The sequence below is a fragment of the Typopeltis vanoorti genome, chromosome 1 (genome assembly GCF_054136105.1).
Source record: "Typopeltis vanoorti isolate ZY-2024b chromosome 1, IOZ_Tvanoo_1.0, whole genome shotgun sequence".
Classification (NCBI taxonomy): Eukaryota; Metazoa; Arthropoda; class Arachnida; order Uropygi; family Thelyphonidae; genus Typopeltis; species Typopeltis vanoorti.
Genome location: NC_143549.1, coordinates 17840495 through 17860887, shown reverse-complemented (window position 1 = coordinate 17860887; position 20393 = coordinate 17840495). Strand labels below are relative to the sequence as shown.

Below are 20393 nucleotides of genomic sequence, written 5' to 3'. Positions count from 1 at the left end.
AATTAAATAGTAAATAATGTTTCTTGTGTTTAGGTGTAGATAATTTTTAAGGTTTGCTAATGTATTGCTATATTACCTTTGAAGAAGCTTGACTACAACAAATGCCGTTTTTAATTTCATCAGAATATTTCTTCAGTATGGCTTGTATATTAATTTGGTTGCTCTCCCATTCCTATTAAAAAAAAAATATTACCATTGATTTAAACTATGTATATTGCTGAAAACTAAAAGTAAGCTTCGAAATATATATATAATAGTGAACATGAATGCAATGAGTAACCGATATCATTATTCAGATAATTATTATTACATAACACCTCCAGGGAGTCCAAAGTCTCATCGAGGGAAGGCACCTACTCTACAATTCTGTCTACATCAACTGTAACTTCCTTCATCTACACCACCGCCATCTACTGTTGATCACCACCACTAGTATTATCACAGACAATCACAAACATCCATGCCCATGACAGGATTTGAATCCACAGCCTTTTGGCTGGAGAGCAGATATGCTAACCACTCGGCCAACCAAGACAGCATAATGAAGTAGGTTTTACTGTGGGGAAAGCTGGTGCTTTATCTTTAGAGTAAATAACAAAGACGTAAGCAAATTTTTAATGGCCCTCATAATATACGCATATTCACAAGAATAAAAAAACAATTATCATTCTTTATTCTTGTGAATAAATGCATCTAATAGCCAATACATAGTCTATGAAGCTGAATGTACAATGTGCACGCGATAAATCAGCATATCATTTCTAAACATTCTGATTATGTCAAAAATTTACCTACTAAAGAAGCAGCAGCCACAATTTTTTCTATCCCTTTTCAATCCACAATTCTCTCCCCACATGAAGGGCTGAAAAACCTGTGTTCTGTGGAGGAGGGGGTTCAAAAGAAATATAATCTGCAGATGTTGAATTGGATTTAAATGGTATTGATGTGAACACAGATTGATAAGAAAATAACTATTTATTAACTTAAAAGCTAATATTTAGCTGGTATTATATCCAGAACCTTCGGAGCACACAAACAAAGTTTGTTACAAATGCGAGACAACCACAATTTGGTGTAACAGTGGGGCTAGTATAAGTAATTGCAGCGTGCAACACAAGACTAAAGTGCTAACACAGAGCCATCTAAGTTAAAAAACTATATATATATAAAAATAAAATAAAAATAATTAATTTGGTCTTAGGATGACTGTCTCCCAAATCTTTGGTAGATTTATACAGCCATACTTGTTAAGGTTTGAGTATGTTTTAAGGGATCCCCCTTTCTCCCCCCTTAGCCAATTTCTACATAGAACATCTGGAAAAGCTAGCTATCAACACAGCCATTCTCAAAACTAGTCTCTGGCTACGCTATGTTGATGATGTGTTTGCTATTTGGCCACATGGCCCAAATACACTGAATACATTTTTAATGCATCTAAATAGCCAGCACCGTAAAATCCACTTTACAATGGAACGAGAAGCCAATGACTGCCTGATCTTCCTGGACACATCTTTCACACTGGATCACACGTCTTTCAGAAGGTTCCTTATCACTTTCGGTTTATAGAAAACCGACATATACAGAGAGATATTTACACAAACAATCACATCATCACCCTTCTCAACAATATGGTATCTTAATAAATAAATCTTGCCTTATTGTCTATGTCATCGCTCAGTTGCTGTTTTATAGACAATAAGGCAAGATTTATTTATTAAACTACAAAAACAAAGTGCCGCCCGGTGCGGGTTACCTCCCCCAGCTACGCCTCTGTAACTTAGTGGTCCGTAGAATTGTTTTCAACATTTTACTGGTCCTTGGCCTTAGAAACGTTAAGAAACTCTGATTTAAGGCATATTTTTTTCCATATTGTTTAAGCCTTAGGAATCATAATTTGGTGTCAAAAAATTCCATTCTTATAATCTGTTCTTTACCTTTAATTAATACACCATTTATATTTTTAAGGGCTATTAATTTATTTTGACCTATGGACAACTCTTTTCTCACTCTTTTTAGACATTGTTTTCTATTGTAATTTGGATTTTCCTTGTTCTGAAGCTGCTAATTTTTTGTGCAATCCTTTCATTGTTTTACATAGCTCTGAGAATTCCACAGCACTTCTCTTGTCTACATCTCTTTCTTAGGTCTGATGTTTCTCCAGATAATTTGCTGTCATCCTTTTAGTTAATTCCACCAATTTCTCTGACATTATCTAGTAGGATCTTGGTTACTATTAATACTATTATTCAAGTGTTTTTCATCATCATCAAATTCCTGACATGTACCCTCAAGGGGAGGGGGTGTACAGGATATGATAGTACTACATGAAAAATTTACATCATTACTAACTTCCAATCTACAATTTTAATACAAATCAGTCAGTTACTTGTCAAGACTCCAACATTATCAGATCTTATATTTCTATTGTCTAAGGCACTTACCATATCAATCCACCTATATCTTGGTCTTCCTGCCAACCTGGCAGAGAAGATTTGTTTTGCTAATCTTTCCTTGCCCATTCTGTTTAAGTGACCATACCACCTGAGATTAGCTCTGCTAACGCATTCCTGGATGCTGACAATGTCAAGTTCTTATCTAATATCCTGGTTTTTAATATGATATTGCCATCTGTTCATGCCTCTAATCTTTCTCCGGACTCTCATATCTGCAGTGTCTAGTCTTTGGTCAAGTGCTTTACTTCTGACCCAGCTCTCAGATCCACAAGTTAAAACTGGTTTGAACACTATCTTGTATACAGCTAATTCAGTGTTCCGACTAATTTCTTTCTTAATCCATATGAATTTATTCAATTGACTGCCTACCAGACCAGCTTTGTTGATTCTCTTGTCTATTTCCATATTTAATTTACCATCTTCAATAAAAAAATTGTGCTAAGTAGCTGAAATGTTTTACTTGTTCCACAGGTTCCTCGTTCACAACACAGTTGACATTTTCAACCATTCTACCTATTTTCATTGTCTTTGTCTTTTTTAATGCTGACCTTCATACCATATCTATTACAACAGTTATTCAATTTAGTCAGGGAATCTTGCAAACTTGTAGCAGATTTATTTAGAAGTATAACATAGTTTGCATAAAGCAAAGAGCTGACATTAACATCTCCAATTTTGATATCATGTTTAATACCACTTTCCTTCATAATGTGATCCATATAGATAATGAATAACAGAGGGGATAATGTACATCCTTGTCTCACACCAGATTTAACATTAAACCATCTTCCTGTATTTCTTTCAATTCTAACTACTGACTTACAACTCAAATAAAGACTAAGTATTGCTTGATATAATGCCCCATTGACACCATATAACTGCAGCGTATTGAATAGCTTCTCTCTTGGCACATTGTCATATGCCTTTTCCAGATCGACAAAACTTAAATACAAATCTTTGTTATATTCCCATGATTTCTCAACTATTTGTTGTAAATTGAAGATCTGATCCTGACAGCCTCTATTTGGAGTGAATCCAGCTTGTTCTTCCACAATTCTTCAACCGTTTCTCAAGTATACTTGCATAGAACATGCAGTAGGGAAATACCTCTGTAATTCTCAAATTCAGTTTTATTTCCCTTTTTATATATGGGCACTATTAGAGCTCTACTCCAATCATCGGGAATTTGTTCCTCTATCCAGGCTTTCTGAACTATGCAGTGCAGCCACTGTAAGACTTTTATACCACCATATTTCAGCATTTCTGGTCGAACATCATCTACTCCTGCTGCCTTTCCACATGTCAAGTCTTTGTTGGCTTTTTCTACTTCAAGTATGGATATGTATTACTGACTGTGCATGATCAGTGTTTTTTTACCACTGTGCTATCATCACTGCTTGTTTTTTTTTAGCAGTTTTTAAAAGTAATTTCTCCATACTTTAAGGATTTCTTCTTCTCCTGTTTTCATGTCAATTTTATCGTCTCTCACTTTTTTTTTTACAGCACTCTTTCCTCCATTTCTAAGTCTTCAACATCCTCCAGAATATCTTAACACCTTCTTGATATTTATTTTCTGTTTTTTGCCAAAGTCCTCCCATGACTTGTTTAGCTAGTTTTACACAGTATTTCACTTTCTTACATTTGTTTCTGTATTCTCTAAGAGCAAAAGCTGACTTATTTGCAGGAACTTTTGATATGCTTTCTTCTTTTCCTTCACTGCCTCTTTAACTTCCTGTGTCCACCAGGGAGTTCTGATTTTTCTATCCTTGCAGACAACCTCACCACATGCCTCTCTGGTAGAATCAATCAGGGCTTTCTTCAAGGCTTGCCACTAAATCTCCAAGATTTGGTTCCTGTTCTCAAACTATTTCATTTTTTCTTCAATAATCTTTATGTATTTTAGTCTACAGTTCACATATGAGAGCTGCTCAACTTTTAATCACTTTAAAACTTTCTTGCATGTTATTTTTTCAATATGAAATTCAATTTTATCCTGCTCAAGACTAAATAGTGATCACTTCCAATTTCAAATCCTCTGTACACTCTGGTGTCCTGCACCAGGGAGAAAACATCACTATCAACAATAACATAGCCAATGAGACTTTTTTTATTCCTTGAATCTTCTCTCCATGTGAATTTCTGCACATTTTTATGTTGGAACATGGTGTTAATAATAACCAATCCATGTCCTGAGGAGAAATCAAACACGTATTTGCCATTATTAATAGCTTTACTCTTTCTAACTGTGCGGTTAGCCTAGTGTCTTTGCTCTTCACAACCATATGCCTGGGGAAGGAGTGTCCCAGGTTCGATTCCCGTTGTTGACGTGAGGAATTTGAGGATCTTCCTCAGGCATAGCCAAGTTAGCCGTTCTTGGGCGCGGTCAGTAGGGTTTTTTCCGCCAGTTTATCTGGCGTTTTTCATCCTGCAAACAGGCAAACCGGCCCCATGAACATACGCCTCTACAGTCAAAAATACCCCCCCCCCCCCCAGCGGCAGACCAGGCGACGGGTCGGTTGGAAGTAGTACTAACAAGAAGTCGCATCTAAAGTAACACGCGGACCCTGCATGGGAAGCGGGAATAACGCGTAGTAGAAGAATAGCTTTACTCTTTTCTCCAAATTTTCCCAAAATATTTTTGTATGTCTGACAATCATTTCCTACTCTGCTATTTAGATCCCCAACTTTTCCTTTTTCATTGTGTCAGATGCTTTCTCTAAATCCTTAAAAGATTTCTCCACTTCTACCTTAGTAGAACCTTCTGTGGGACCATAGGCACAAATCAGTCTCATTGTGCTCCTTGCAATTTTCTCCATTCCAATATTTGCCCACATCACTCTACTCAGACTGCCTGCCATTCAAGAAGATTAGCCTCATATTTTGTGTTGAATACTATGGCTACTCCTTTTCAACTGGGGCTATGCCCCAGCTGGCATGAAATTTTGTCATGTTGTACCATCATTTTTTTTATTTTGGTTTAACCAATAAGAATACAATTTGGTCGGCTAAATCCCAAATTCCCAGCCCATCCTCATTTGTTCAGTATCCAGGTAAATACCCAACAGGGTGCACCACGAGAAGGTGAGGATTGGACATTAGGTCAGAAGCTCTGGTTGATCAGTTCTCTGCACTCCTTAAAAGCTATGTGGAGGTCCCCTCTCATTTATACAGCTTTGACTCTTAAGCATTCCTTCAAGTGTTCATTCATATCAATATTATAAAACTTTTCTTTTTAGAATAACTGTTCCCCCCTCCCCCAGATTTGGTAAATTAACCGAGTCTAACTTGTAATCAGTTTGTCTTTTGTTAATAGCAATTTCCGATCTCACTTATCTGTGATCACTACATGCACTGAAACTATTATATCTGTATCTTGGATAATATATTTTCTGTTGGTTAAAATATAATCAATTTCAATAAACATTTTTATTTGGACTTTGTTATGTCCATTTTTGATTTTTTTTTTTTTGAAGAAGGTATTCATTATGTAGACCTTTGCTTTCTGCAAAGATCTTTCAATCTGCAATTTCCATATTTTCCAATTGCTGCTAGATATGCATTGCTTACACCTACTTTACCATTGAAGTCTCCAATCTAGATTGTAAATAATGTATCATTCAAAATTAATGTCCGCATGTAAGCCTAGTGGCTATGTGCTTTGCAACCATATAACAGGGGAAGGAGTGTCCCAGGTTCGATTCCTGTCGAAGACGTGAGGAATTTGAGGATCTTCCTCAGCCATAGCCAAATTATCCGGTGTTGGGCCCTCGCAGTAGGGTTTTTCTGCTAGTTTATCTGGCATTTTTCATCCCGCAAGAAGGCAAACCAGCACTGTGAACACACCGATCTACAGCCATAAATACTTAACCCCTCATGAGGGGGATCAACTCACTCCAATAGGGGAGAAAAAGGGAAGAAACTCCATACGAATAAATAAATTCATATTTAATTGTTGGTCTAGTGTTTCATAAAATCCATCTATTTCTTTTTCTGTGTGGTCTGAGACTGTGCATAAACTTCTATAATTCTTAATTTATAACATATATTTATTTTAAGATAAAGTTCTGTAATGTTTTGAATACTAGGTGTAAAAGTTTTAAATTTTGAACAGAGTGAAGAATGAAGGTCCTCATTCCATGCATGTGGAGAATGGAAACAGTAGTGTGATCATTTGTAGTGGTGGATACAAAACATCCCTAAGAATTCATTCTCAGTTATATACAGAAGAGAGAAATCCACTTAATACTTTCTCTAACCATGTAAGAGTAGATGGTCCATCCATCTGTTCCGTATCTTCCTTCATCCCTTTACTACTTCTTTGAAGGAGTTTTCCTCATATCCCCCCCCCCCCCCGCATAACTGGCTTTTCAAACAATATGTTAACAGATACCTGCTTTCTCTCTGATCACTTGCCCCTACACATAACACTACTCTGTTAAATGTTTTGTTACCTGGGTGTGTGTACATGCATGGTTGATAAAAAAAATGCATACAAGTTGGTAACAATATAATCTCAAACATTACTCCTGAAATGTTCTGAATTTTAACATATCTGAAGAATTTCCAATAGTTTTCTCCTGTTTTATTGGAAATTCTTCAGTATATGTTAAAATTCAGAACAGTTTAGCTCTGAATGTCTAAGTTGGACAGCCAATAGAGGAATATTTTGAATTTTTGGAGTCCAAACAGGAGTTCTAGCATGATGAACTGAAATCATATTGATCACTTCTTCATCAAAAGATTTACACTTTGCCCATAAGTTTATTCAGTCCATCTCTGTAATTATATATGATTTCTGGTGATGTAATGGAATGTAGAATGATTATTCAGTAAAATTTCATCTTTTTGAAATAATTATCTTTATCCTTGATAACTACAGCATGTCCTTTGTCAGCTGTCATTACAATCATATTATTACATCACTGATCTGGCTGGCTGAGTGGTTAATGTACCAATCCTCCAACCAACAAGATGTAGGTTCAAATCCCACCAGGAGTACTAGTTTGTGATTGTATATAGGTGGGAGTTGAATTTCCCCCAATTGAAGTGAAGAATGAAGTGGCTAGGAAAAGTACCATGTTTGGTCTTTAGTGGTTTCTGAATTACTGAAAAAAACATTAGTTCACTAATGTTTTTTCCATCTAACAGATAAGCTTAGGTGTTGATGGTTATTCATGACTTATTTTTCACGGTATTAACAACACCACAAACACTTTTAACAACAAAGATGTTTTATTAACGCTTATATTTTGCTGATTTTCAACTCAGCATCATCAGAGCATAACACATGTAAACGTGACAGTGAGTGAGTGAAAAAATATAATTGCAAAAGACAAAAGATCTAAAGTCCTATTTTTTGGTGCCCTTTAATGGGGGGGGGGGGGGAAACAGCAGTTATCCATGAGTTTTTCTTAGGATAACCGTCTCCCAAATTTTTGGCAAATTAATGCAACCATATTTGTTAACGTTGGGAGAATTCTTCAAAGCCATTGCTGACTCAAAAAATAATCTTTCAGATCTATAACAACTCCTAAATAGCACATTCGTTTTCCTCCATCTAATCCTGTGTGAAGGATTTAGGAGTCATAGATCTGAAAGATTATTTTTTGAGTCAGCAATGGCTTTGTGAAGAATTCTCCCAACCTTAACAAATATGGTTGCATTAATTTGGGAATTTGCCAAAAATTTGGGAGACAGTTATCCTAAGAAAAACTCCTGGATAACTGCTGTTTCCCCCCCCCCCCCCATTAGAGGGCGCCAAAAAATAGGACTTTAGATCCTTTGTCTTTTGCAATTATATTGTTTCACTCACTGTCGCGTTTACATGTGTGTTGTGCTCTGATGATGCCGAGTTGAAAATCAGCGAAACATAAGCGTTAATAAAACATCTTTGTTGTTAAAAGTGTTTGTGATGTTGTTAATACTGTGAAAAATAAGTCATGAATGTTTTTTCCAACACAACTAATGGTGCTGCTAATCTTTCCTGTTTGTGAGTATAGCTATGATATAATGGAACTGAAATTTTATATCTACTTGAACTTGGCTAAGGAGGTACAGAATTGAATAACATAATTTCAAAACAGAACTTCTGTCAATATTTAACAAAATCCATAATGGTAATTGTGTTTGGAGAAATGGCAAAATTTATACATTTAAGTCATGAAATCTCATCCTCTATTAATGATCAGCAAGAAACATTTCCTTAAGTGTCATGATAACCCAGAGAATATCTTTATCACCTGCCCACCTACACACACAATTCAGTTTTTTTTTTTTTAAATGGTTGCAGATCAAGCTCTCTTTCTGCATTTATATCATTCTGAAAATTCTGTTCTCATTAAATAATTTCATTTTTATCATCATCATTAATTCCCTCATATGTACTCTCAATGGATGTTATTTAATTATTTTTATGTAGATCGCACTCATGAAAGGTAGCATGCCTATACATTAGTATAGGCATGCAACCTTTATTTTTTATTTTTATTTTCATTTTTATTCATCTTTGCATTGTCCATAAACTGCTCTAGACCCAACATGGAATTTTTTTAAGCCACTTCAAGCCTCCAATATGGGGGGGTCTCAACACTAGGCAATAACATTAGTCTTCCACCTAAAGAACCACAACATCTAAGCCCATGGCAGAATTTCAATCAACCAACAGGCTACAGGTTTGAATCCACATTACTACTTGGTCAGCCAGGAACAAAAAATATACACACAAGTTTTGTGTGTGTGTTTGATTGCCAGTCATTTTGCTGGCAATCAAATAGTAGCTGCTGGAAACTGAAGATAATCATCAATATATAAGGAGTATTAATGGAAAGGATGAGCTTGCAGAAGAGCCAGAAAAGTACCACATATTAAATTAAAGTAAGTTTTACAGCTTACACGTGTAACAAAAATTATACACAATTTATTCGAAAACTCCAATATATTTAATTCAATTTTACATGGACATCATCTGGGAAATGGATTGTTAACTACATTCAAAATATAAATCAAAATAAGTCATAAATCATGCATATATTAGTTGCAGCTGAAGTATACGATGTTACATGATTAGAGCTCAAAGGAACAATTGTAAGTTGTGTACATTAAAAAAAAAACAACTTATAAACAATTAGTAGATCACTTCCCAAAACTTGGACATTTGTGTACAGTCTGATCGATTCAGTTTTGGAAGATTTCTTAACGTTTCATATGTTTCAAGAAAAAGACTATCAAATTTAAACTTTCTGGAGTGAAGAGGTTTTGTCTGGTTCTAAAGAGCTCTGTGCATGGCATCAATAGTGTCAGAAGCAAGGCCTGACTTGTCAGATTCCAAAAATCTAATACAGTTCCGATGTTCTTCAATTCTAATCCAGGCAGTATGGCCAATCGTCCAAAAAAAGAAAGATCACATAAGCAGGGTACTAGATAGACACCTGTGTTACGTCATCGTTTCTCTCAAATTTCTTATATTATATACTTCTTTAACCTCTATTATCTTTTCTTTTGTGAGCCTAACTAGATTCCACCTAGGGATATTTCCTTTTCAAATACTGGCAAATTTGTATTTATACTGCACCAGCCAGTATCCTATAACAGGAATTTATTCAAGTTCAGGGAAATATTCCTAGATTCTTGGTAAACACTCTAACACACTTAAATAGATATCGGTACTTTGCAGTTGTGACCAATGATCTATTACTTAAATATACATATATATAAAATTTCTCCCACTATGGTTCTAATTCTATAATTGGTAATTTGATATCTGAAATTCAGGCATGACTCAGGCATATGCAATAAAACATGTTTATTGCTAAGTTAAATCTCATGTTAAGATGATTAAACAATTCTAAATTAATCAAGTTCACCTAGACCAGTGCTGGCGAACCTATGACACCCGCGTCAGCACTGACACACTTGAGGGTTTCAGGTGATACCTTGGATGTTGAAAAATATTGGTATTCTGATGAAAAAACTGCGATAAATCGTGTAAGATTGCTGTCAGTTAAGGCGAATGTAGGTCTGTTCATTGAAAGAACTTTCGACCAGTAGTCAGCAACAGAAAAGTCATTAAATGTAATGCAAGTTTGTGATTTCAGTTTATTAAATTAATTGTATAATATGAATTCATAGATTTCATATCAATGTCCTATTAAATAAACAGCCTAATATGATAAGTCACCATCTATGATTATGTAGTTACATTTATAATGCATGGATGCAAGTGGCACATCAACGTCGTCGATATTTAAAAAAAAAAAAAAAGTTTGTCACACCTAGGTAAAAAGGTTCACCATCACTAACCTAGACAGATCGAATTGTTAATCACACAGAACAATGGAAAGCAATGACAATATTACACTAAATTAAGATTCTCTCATGCTCATGCAAGCTATTCATAGAGTACATACTATACAACTTGTTGCTTTCTCAGTTAAGATTATCTGCTAAACAAAATACACTTATTACTTCAGTCACATACAATTAAATTTGTTCCTGCCAATTCCTTGTCCAACAGAATTTGCTGTCTCAAATATGAAATCTTATCAAAGTTCTCTAAAGGATTGTCCACACTTAATCAAACACAAATTTTAATCTTCTATCACTTCCGTAACATACAACAAAGATCTCTACATTACCCAGTTCTTTCTGAAGGTCTATTAACTACCACGTGTTGTTCTGGTCATCCTTCGATCGGCTATCTCAGCGCCTGGCTTTTGGTTATCTCGTCCTTTCTACTGCTGACAGACTAACTAGTTTCTGCCACGACTATCGCCACTCCTTTCCGATGGGACATCCAGCGAATGCACGATTCTTCATAGGCTGATGATTCGCATATGGCTCTGCGTGGAATCCTGCTGTCCGACATCATAGAACCCTGGCTCGTCCTTTCTCCGACCACCAGTCAAGAATCCTCAAGATGAAATCCGGAACAAAAAGCTTGCAATATGGCATGCATTGTCTTATATTGTGTTCTAGCACCCTCTTTTTGCTGTATTATCCTTTTTTTCGCACGACCTTTAGTTTTAATGCCCTTAAGATGATCCTTAATCTCCCTATTGCTGTTAGGTGCTGTCTTCGAGGAAAGCGCGCTTACGTTATTTTCCACTTGCACACTGTAGCCTCTGGCATTACGACCGATACGTGTGTTTCAGACGTGACCTTTGCACTGTTACTCATTACTGTCTGGCGATTTAAGTTATTTTAGATAGTTTAATAGGACACAAATTTAAGCCAATATTTCCTTTACATATAATCACTAATTTGACATAATTCTCTAGTTTAGTTTTCCGTTTTGACTACAAATATTTCTAATACATTACACATATTAATGCACATTCTCATATACAACAAACAAGGTCTTATTACTTTCTGCTGGTGTGCAGGTATTATCTTAAATTAGTTAGAATTCCTATGTTAGATTCTGAATGAACAACTTCTTAGAAAATCCTCCATTCAGGATCTAACACATGGTAATGTATTCTTTGTTGATGGTAAGAAGCATCGATATTATTTATGGAGAATCCTTGCTATTTGTTCCGAGGTTCCTTTAAGGTAGGGGGCATCGAAATTCTTTTCGCAGACTGTGGTCTGGTAGAAGGCGGATAATTATTAATAACTCTTTGAATGGTTGTTTTGTTGTATCCATTACATATCAGATCGCTTTTAATTTTATTCAGTTCTTCTAGCAAAAAGGAATCAGAAAAGCAGATTGTTTGAGCTTTGTCTACAAAACTCTTTATGACATATTTTTTTGTGATGAATGATGGTGGGAGGAAGAGTATCCTGCCAGTGAAGGTTGGCTTCCAATAAACTGAAAATGCAAACAGTGGGATTATGAATTATTATAGTATCCAAAAAGGGGTCTTGGTTATTTATTGGATTCACATTCAATAGAATAAAATTAAAAGCAATCTGATATGAAATGGATACAAGAAAACTACAATTCAAAAAAATTATCGATAATTATCAGCATTCTACCGGATTACAATCCAATGTGAAAAGAATTTCAATATCCAATACCCTATCTTAAAGGAACCTTGGAACAAACAGCAAGTATTCTTAAAAATTAAAATACGAACTTATTTAATACTGACCATTTACAAACAAACTTGCATTATAGCCTACCAGTTTCGCCAGCAAACTGTCTGGCTTTTTCAAGGCATTTACGGAAAGACAAAAACTAGTAAATGCAAATTGAAAGGAACATAAAAAACGTAACAACTAGTAGCTAAGGTTACACATTCGTGTGACAGAGGACTCGTTCTTATTCATTATCACGCATGCGTGTTTGTTGTAAACGTGTGATGTGATTACTGGCTAGCTGTAGTTCAGATTGATTTAGAGAGAGGATCAGGTTTTTCCACGAGCTGTTTCGGATTGCACCCCGATTTCTTTTAAGGTTTCTGCCTGTTATTAACACTATTGTGGCTTCCTTGAATAAACGATGTCTGTAGTTGCCATCCGGATATGGCATGAAGCGGTTTTACCACTCTATCGCGTGGTTAGACGTATAGAAATGATGTGCTAAGCCAGAAGAGATGCTTCTGTTGTGGTTTACATCACCAACATGTTCTTTTTGTCTGGTTTCTAAACTCCGTGAAATTTGTCTAATTTAGGCAAGACCACAGGAGCAAGGAATGCAATATACGCCTGGATATTTGTAGAATGGCACCTTATCTTTTGGGGATTCTAAAACTTGTCTGATGCTGGTGGTTGGTTTGAAGATCACTCTGATGTTGTAGGCTCTTAGAATTCTGGTTATTTGATAAGAAATTGACTTGATGAAAGGGATCACTACAGTAGAAACGTGCTGGGAGCGCAATTCTTCTCGTCTGGGGTTGTCACCATATATTTTTTTGATGATGTTTGGAGGATATCCATTTTGTGATAATGTGTTGGCTATTAGTGAGTTCAGTCTGTGTATCCTCCTCTTCTGATATAAAAACTTTCTGGCCCTATATTTCAACATGTGGATAATGTTCAGTTTGTGTGTCTTGTGATGGTTTGAAGTATAATGAAGATATATTCCAGTATCTGTGGGCTTTCTATAAATAGATAATTTGACACTATTTGATTGTTTCTTTATCAAGATGTCTAAAAAATGCAGTTGGCTGTTGTTTTCCACTTCCAGAGTAAATGTTATCTTATGTATTGTGTTAATTTTATCCACAAATGATTTTAGGTTTTCAAAGCTGTCTTGCCATATAATAAAGATATCATCAACATATCTCCACCATATAGAGGGTCTAGGGGAGATTATGGAGAGAATTTCTTTTTCAAGATTTTCCATGCAAAGTCTGCACAAGATGGTGATAGTGAGCTTACCATTGCTACGCCTTCTAATTGTTGGTATATGGTGTTGTTAATCTTGAAGAAATTAGACTGAAAGCAGTGTCTAAACATCTGTGTGATGTCTAGAGGAAAGAGATCTTGTATGATGTTTATTACCTCTTCTACTGGTACATTGGTGAAAAGGGATACAACATCTAGACTGGCTAGCATGTCTGTTGGCGCAATCTTCATGGCTTGGAGTTTATTTACAAAATGTTGACTATTCTTTATATAGGATTCTGTTGATCTTATTTTATTATTTAATAAGTTTGCAAGATGCTTTGCCAAAAGGTAGGTTGGTGATGATCTTCCATCAACGATTGGACGGAGAGGTATATCCTATTTATGTATTTTAGCTGTCGCATATAGTAGTCTTGGAGTGATAGAATGTGAGGATTTTAGCGTTCTCTTTACTTCTGGCAAATGTTACAATTTCTGATTAGTTGGTTTGTTTCATTATGATTTTTTATTGTGGGGTCTCTGTCTAGGATCTTATAGGTGGAGTTGTCTGATAGTAATACATTTAACTTATCATAATAATCTTTAGACTTAAGGACAACTGTAGAATTTCCCTTATCAGCTTTTGTAATAATGATATCTTTGTTTTTCTTCAAGTTGAGAATTGCCTTTCTATCATAAGGAGATGTGTTGAGAATAGGTTGTTTGGCTTTGGCTAGGATTATCGTACTTTTGAATCTAATAGTAAGATATTGGTTACGTTTTGCGGTGGATATAGGCCTTTTTTCAATTCCACAAATGAAATACATTTTACGAATGTGTTTGGGTGTAATTGCAAAGTTAAAACCTTTTTTTAGAATGTCGGATTCATTTTTTGTGAGACTATGATTTGACAAATTAAAAATCACTTTGTCGTCCGGAAGGTTGTTTTGTGTCCGATATTTTTTCTTGTAAAGTTCATTGAATTTCCTAATTTGTTTGTCCTTATAAAGTTTGAAAGTTTTTTCAAAACTGCATTGTATCATTTGATCTAATTCATTCCATATGGTATATTCTAAATTGTTAGAAATGTCAAAGAACTTGTGGCAATTAATATCACTTTTATTTAGTTTGTATCTTGTGTGTTGAATCCTTTCTCTTACAAACGGCAATGAAGTGCATAAATAAATTTTTTTTTTTTTTTAGCTGATATAGAGTTGATATGACCTTGACTATGAGGAACTTTCGAATGATGGAGAATTCCCTGCAACATTTAAGGAACATTAGGTGGTTCAAAAGTTTGGCCTTTCTGCATTTTTCTCTTTCCATGCACCGAACTTTGTGTTTCATTAAACTGTTTAAACATATTTGGTCGTTTTATAATTAAAATACAAACTTATTTAATACTGACAATTTACAAACAAACTTACATTATAGCCTACCAGTTTCGCCAGCAAACTGTCCGTTGCTGGCGTTTTCAAGGCATTTACGGAAAGGCAAAAAGTAGTAAATGCAAATTGAAAGGAACATAAAAAACGTAAACCAACTAGTAGCTAAGGTTACACATTTGCGTGATAGAGGACTTATTGTTCTTATTCATTATCACGCATGCGTTTGTTGTAAACGTGTAATGTGATTACTGGCTAGCTGTAGTTCAGATTGATTTATAGGATCAGGTTTTTCATCCAGATATGACATGGAGCTGTTTTGCCACTCTATTGTGTGGTTAGACGTACAGAAATGATGTGCTTTGTCCGATGTAGTGAAGGTCTTGCCTACATCGGACAAACTACACGGAGTTTAGAAATCAGACAAAAAGAACATGTTGGTGATGTAAACCAGAACAGAAGTATCTCTTCCGGCTTAGCACATCATTTCTGTACGTCTAACCACACGATAGAGTGGCAAAACAGCTCCATGCCATATCTGGATGACGACTACAGACATTGTTTATTCAAGAAAGCTACAATAGTGTTAATAACCGGTGGAAACCTCAACAGAAATCAGGGTGCAATCCTAAACAGCTCGTGGAAAAACCTGATCCTCTCTATCTAAATCAATCTGAACTACAGCTAGCCAGTAATCACATTACACATTTACAACAAACAGGTATGCGTGATAATGAATAAGAACAATAAGTCCTCTGTCACGTGTGTAATCTTAGCTACTAGTTGGTTTACAACATTTATGTTTCTTTCAATTTGCATTTACTAGTTTGTCTTTCCGTAAATGCCTTGAAAAAGCCAGACAGTTTGCTGGCGAAACTGGTAGGCTATAATGCAAGTTTGTTTGTAAACGGTCAGTATTAAATAAGTTTGTATTTTAATTATAAGACGACCAAATAAATTAAATTAAATTTATATGCTTCCTTCAAACCAGTTTGGAAAGCCTTCTTTCCTACAATTAGCAAAGGATATATTACCATCTTTTTTCCTTACTGGGTGTCTATCAAGTACACTGCTCATGTAATCTTTCTTATTTTGGACAGAATAAAAAGAAATGCCTTGATTAGAATTGAACATCAAGACTATATTAGATTTTTGGAATCTGACTTGCTTCTCAAGCTACTGACACTAGGCACAGAGTTCTTTGGAACCAGGCAAAACTTCTTCACTCCAGCAAATTCAATTATCTTTTCATGTGAAATACTAAGAAATTATCCAAAACTGAACTGATCAGTTAACTGCTCGTGTTTTGTTGTTTTTTTATAAATTTAATTAATACTTTTTTTTAAATATATGCAACTCACTACAATTGTTCCTTTGAACTCTACTAGTGTAATATTTTATACTTCAACTGCAACCAAGACATGAGCTAATATATATGCATGATTTATTACTAATCGTTTTGATTCATCTTTTGAATGTGTTAATGGTCTATCTTCCTGACAATGTCCACATAACAGTGGATGAAATATACTGAAGTTTTTAAATAAATTCCATATAATTTTTGCTACATATTTAAGCCAGAAAGCATGTCTAGTGTGCATATTTTATTAAAGCTATTAATTAGAAAAGTACTAAGGGGATGACAAAAACAGGTAAGATCTGTTTAAAGAATAAGTACAAGATGTTATATTCAGGCAATAATCAAGGAAAGGAAAGGAAAGGAAAGAGTACAGGTAGTATTCAGCAATAAACAAAGAAATTTCTTGATTAGAAGCAGTTTCAAAGCAGAATTTTATGGACAAATTTCAAAACAGGCAAGTGGACAATGAAACTTATTTGTGCCTATGGTCCCATAGAAGGTTCTTGTAAAGAAGATGGAAAAATTCTGAGTCATTAGAACAGGCAGCTGATAAAGAAAATGGAAGTGGTTCTTGTTTGAGATTTATACAGAAGAGTAGGAAATGAATCCCACCAGGCAAAGAGGAATATTTTGGGAAAATCTGGTCAAGATATGATCTAGTCATTACTAACACCATATTTCAACATAAAAATGTGCCTAAATTCACATGCAGAAAAGATACAAAAAATAAGAAAAGCTTCAATGATTATGTTATTGTTAATAGTGATATCTTCATGCTCTTTCAGGATAAAAGAATGTACAGAGGATTTGAAACTGGAAGTGATCATCACTCACATGTAAGTAGGATAAAACTGAATATCACACTGAAAAGAACAGTATGTAAAAAAAAAAAAAAATTCTTAAAAAGAAAAGTTAAGCAGATTTTAGTGAACTGTAGATTCAGCTACACAAACATTAAGAATAAAACATTTCAAAAACAACCCAACTTTGGAGTCTCAGAGGCAAACTCTGAAGAAAATACTGATTCAGCTAAGGAGATACATAGTAAAGTTGTCTGCAAGGATAGAAAAAAAAAAAAAAAGAATGTCATGGTGGACAAAAAAGTTAAATAAGGCAGGCCCTATTGTAATACCATATCAACGGTATTACAATTTTAATATGCATTTTGCATTCATGTAACAATGAAAATAGTTAAAGAAACATCATCGGAAAACTTTGGCAAGAATATAGAAGGCAAATATCAGGAAGGTGGCAATATGTTCTGAAGGCTATTGAAAAACCTTAGAAATGGAAGGAAAAGTACTGTAAAAAAGAATCAAAGATGATAAAGGTGACATAAAAGCTATGAATATAAGGATATCCTAGATGTCTAGAATAGTTACTTGGAAAGACTTAAATGAAACAAGCAGTGACAGAACAGTAGTAGAAAATTTTCAAAAGAAATGCAAAAGATGACTATGTATCAATATTTGAAGTAGAAAAAGTAAAAAAAAACTTGAAATGTGGAAAGGTAGCTGGAATAGAATATATATTTGTCCAGAAATGATCAATATGGAAGTATAAAAGATTTGCATTGGCTATACTATATAATTCAGAAGGCATGGTCAGAAGGTCAAATTCCAGATGATGGGAGTAGAGCTATCATAGTTCTCATCTATAAAAAAAGGAAATAAAGCTGATTGTGAAAATTACAAGGGAATTTCTCTTATAAGTGCTCTAAAAAAGATTTATGCAAGCATACTTTAAAAGAGGCTGGGAAAAAATGTGGAAGAGAAATGGGGAGAAGAACAAGCTGGATTCAGGCCACATAAAGGTGGTCAGCATCAGATTTTAACAGATAAACAGATGAAAAATCATGAGAATATCACAAGGATATGTATTTAAGTTTGTAGCTTTTCAAAACACTATAGTTATAGGGTAAATGGAACATTATACAGGGCAATACAGCCTATATTCTAGCTGTAAGTAGCAGTTAGAATTGAAGGGAATACAGGAAGTTGGTTTGATGTAAAGTGAAATGTAAGACAAGGGTTATGTATTATCTCCACTATCATTCATCATCTATATGGATTACATTATGAAGGAAAGTGGCATTAGGCCTGATATTAGAATTGGAGATAAACTTAGCTCTTTGCTTTATGCAGACGATAATGTACTCCTAAACACATCTAGTGCAAGTCTCCAGGATTCTATAACTAAACTGAATAATAGCCGTAACAAATTTGGGCATGAAAATCAACAATAAAAAGGCCAAAACTATGAAAATAAGCAAGAACATGGAAACATTTAGATGCATTCTAAATGAAAAGCCTATAGAACGAAAATACAGAGAAAATGTTTCAGCTACTTAGGCAAATTTTTAGTGAAGATGGCAAATTAAATTTGGAAATAGAAAATAGAATAAGCTAAGCTGGAATGGAAGGGCACTAGTTGAATAAGTTTATGTGGAATAAGAGAAAACAGCCAAAACACTAAACCAGCATAATACAAGAACCAGTTTTAAGTTATGGATCTGAGATGTGTTAGAAATAATGCACTTGATCAAAGATTGGAGACCACAGATATGAGGGTTCTTAGAAAAATTAGGACTGAAAAGATGACATCAAAGGCAGAATCATATTAAAAATGAAGACAGAAGGAAACTTGACATTGTTCAAGAAACTTGAACAATGTCAAGTTTATTGAATTCAAGAAACTGTGGACAAGAAAATGTATCCCATCTAAGATGGTATAGTCACTTAAATAGAAAGAAAGGAAAGGTTAGCAAAAAAATTTTATACCAAGATGGCAGGGAAAAAAGACCCAGAGGAAGACCAAGGTTTTAGGTGTATTGACTCAATCGAAAGTGCCTCCGAAGAACAACAAATTGGAGTGCTGACAAGTAACAGAATAATTTGGAGGAAAATTGTTGATAGATTAGTAATAATGTAAACTTAATCATGCTGTGTGTCACAGTAGTCTGAATACTACTTGAGGGTATATATCAGAAATTAATGTCAGTTTTGCTTTCAGACATGATGGCAAAATCATCTGTTAACATTTATCCTTATTCCACTCTTTCCTAAAGCAATCCAGATAATGTTTCCCTTCTTTCCATATAGTGTAGGTGACAATGTTGAAGAGTGATAAGACACCCCACACTTGTCCAAATGTTTATAAAATCTATAGTTACAACACTTGAGGTAGCTGCATTTTGTTTTTGATAGAAGTGCTACTAATTCTGACTCTTTATTATGAGAGTTTGAAAAAGTTTGGTAAATTTCCAATAGATGACATGTATCATATTTTTCATGACCCTGGTAAACTTTTACCCATGTGTGATGTGTAGTTCTCATTTGGCAAACATTTAAATCGACCGTGTTCGCATTTTTCATAAAAATGGAGAAAAACGAGTTTTGTGCAGTGATAAAACACCTATCTGAAGAAGTTGACAGCCGCACAGATCAAAGCCGAGTTAAATGCAGTTCATGGGGACTCAGCACCAGCATTAAAGACTATTTTTGGATAAATGAGTTTAAACATGGTCGTAAATCCATCGAAGATGAAGCATGCTCCAGATGCCAAACTGAGGTCACTGCGAAGGAAGTGATTGACAAAATCCATGGTATGTTATGGAAGACTGCCGAGTGAAAGTGCGAGATTGCTGAGATTATGGGCATCTCAACTGAATGGGTGTATAATATCCATGTGAAAAATTGCACATGAAAAAGCTGTGCATGTGATTGTTGACCAAAAATGCATGCAAAAAGACATTTCAACATAGTGTTTGGCAATGTTTAATCGCAGTCTGCAGGATTTTTTGCATTGATTCATGACTGTAGATGAAACTTGAATCCACCACTACACACCTGAGTCCAAGCAGTAGTTAAAACAGTGGACAATACAGATGAAAGAGCACCGAAAAAAAGTGAAGCCTGTTTTGTCAGC

At 34.9% G+C, this 20393-nt stretch overlaps 1 protein-coding gene across 2 annotated transcripts in view; it reads right to left on the bottom strand.

Annotated features, from left to right (window-relative positions):
* The window catches only part of LOC150109817 (kinesin-like protein KIF11), a 575645-nt gene that overhangs the window by 107562 nt on the left and 447690 nt on the right, over nt 1–20393 (bottom strand). For both annotated transcript variants that reach the window (XM_090396826.1, XM_090396834.1), the window contains exon 22: nt 77–172. In XM_090396826.1, the coding sequence (XP_090252952.1) occupies nt 77–172 (96 nt within the window). The remainder of the gene's footprint in view (nt 1–76; nt 173–20393) is intronic.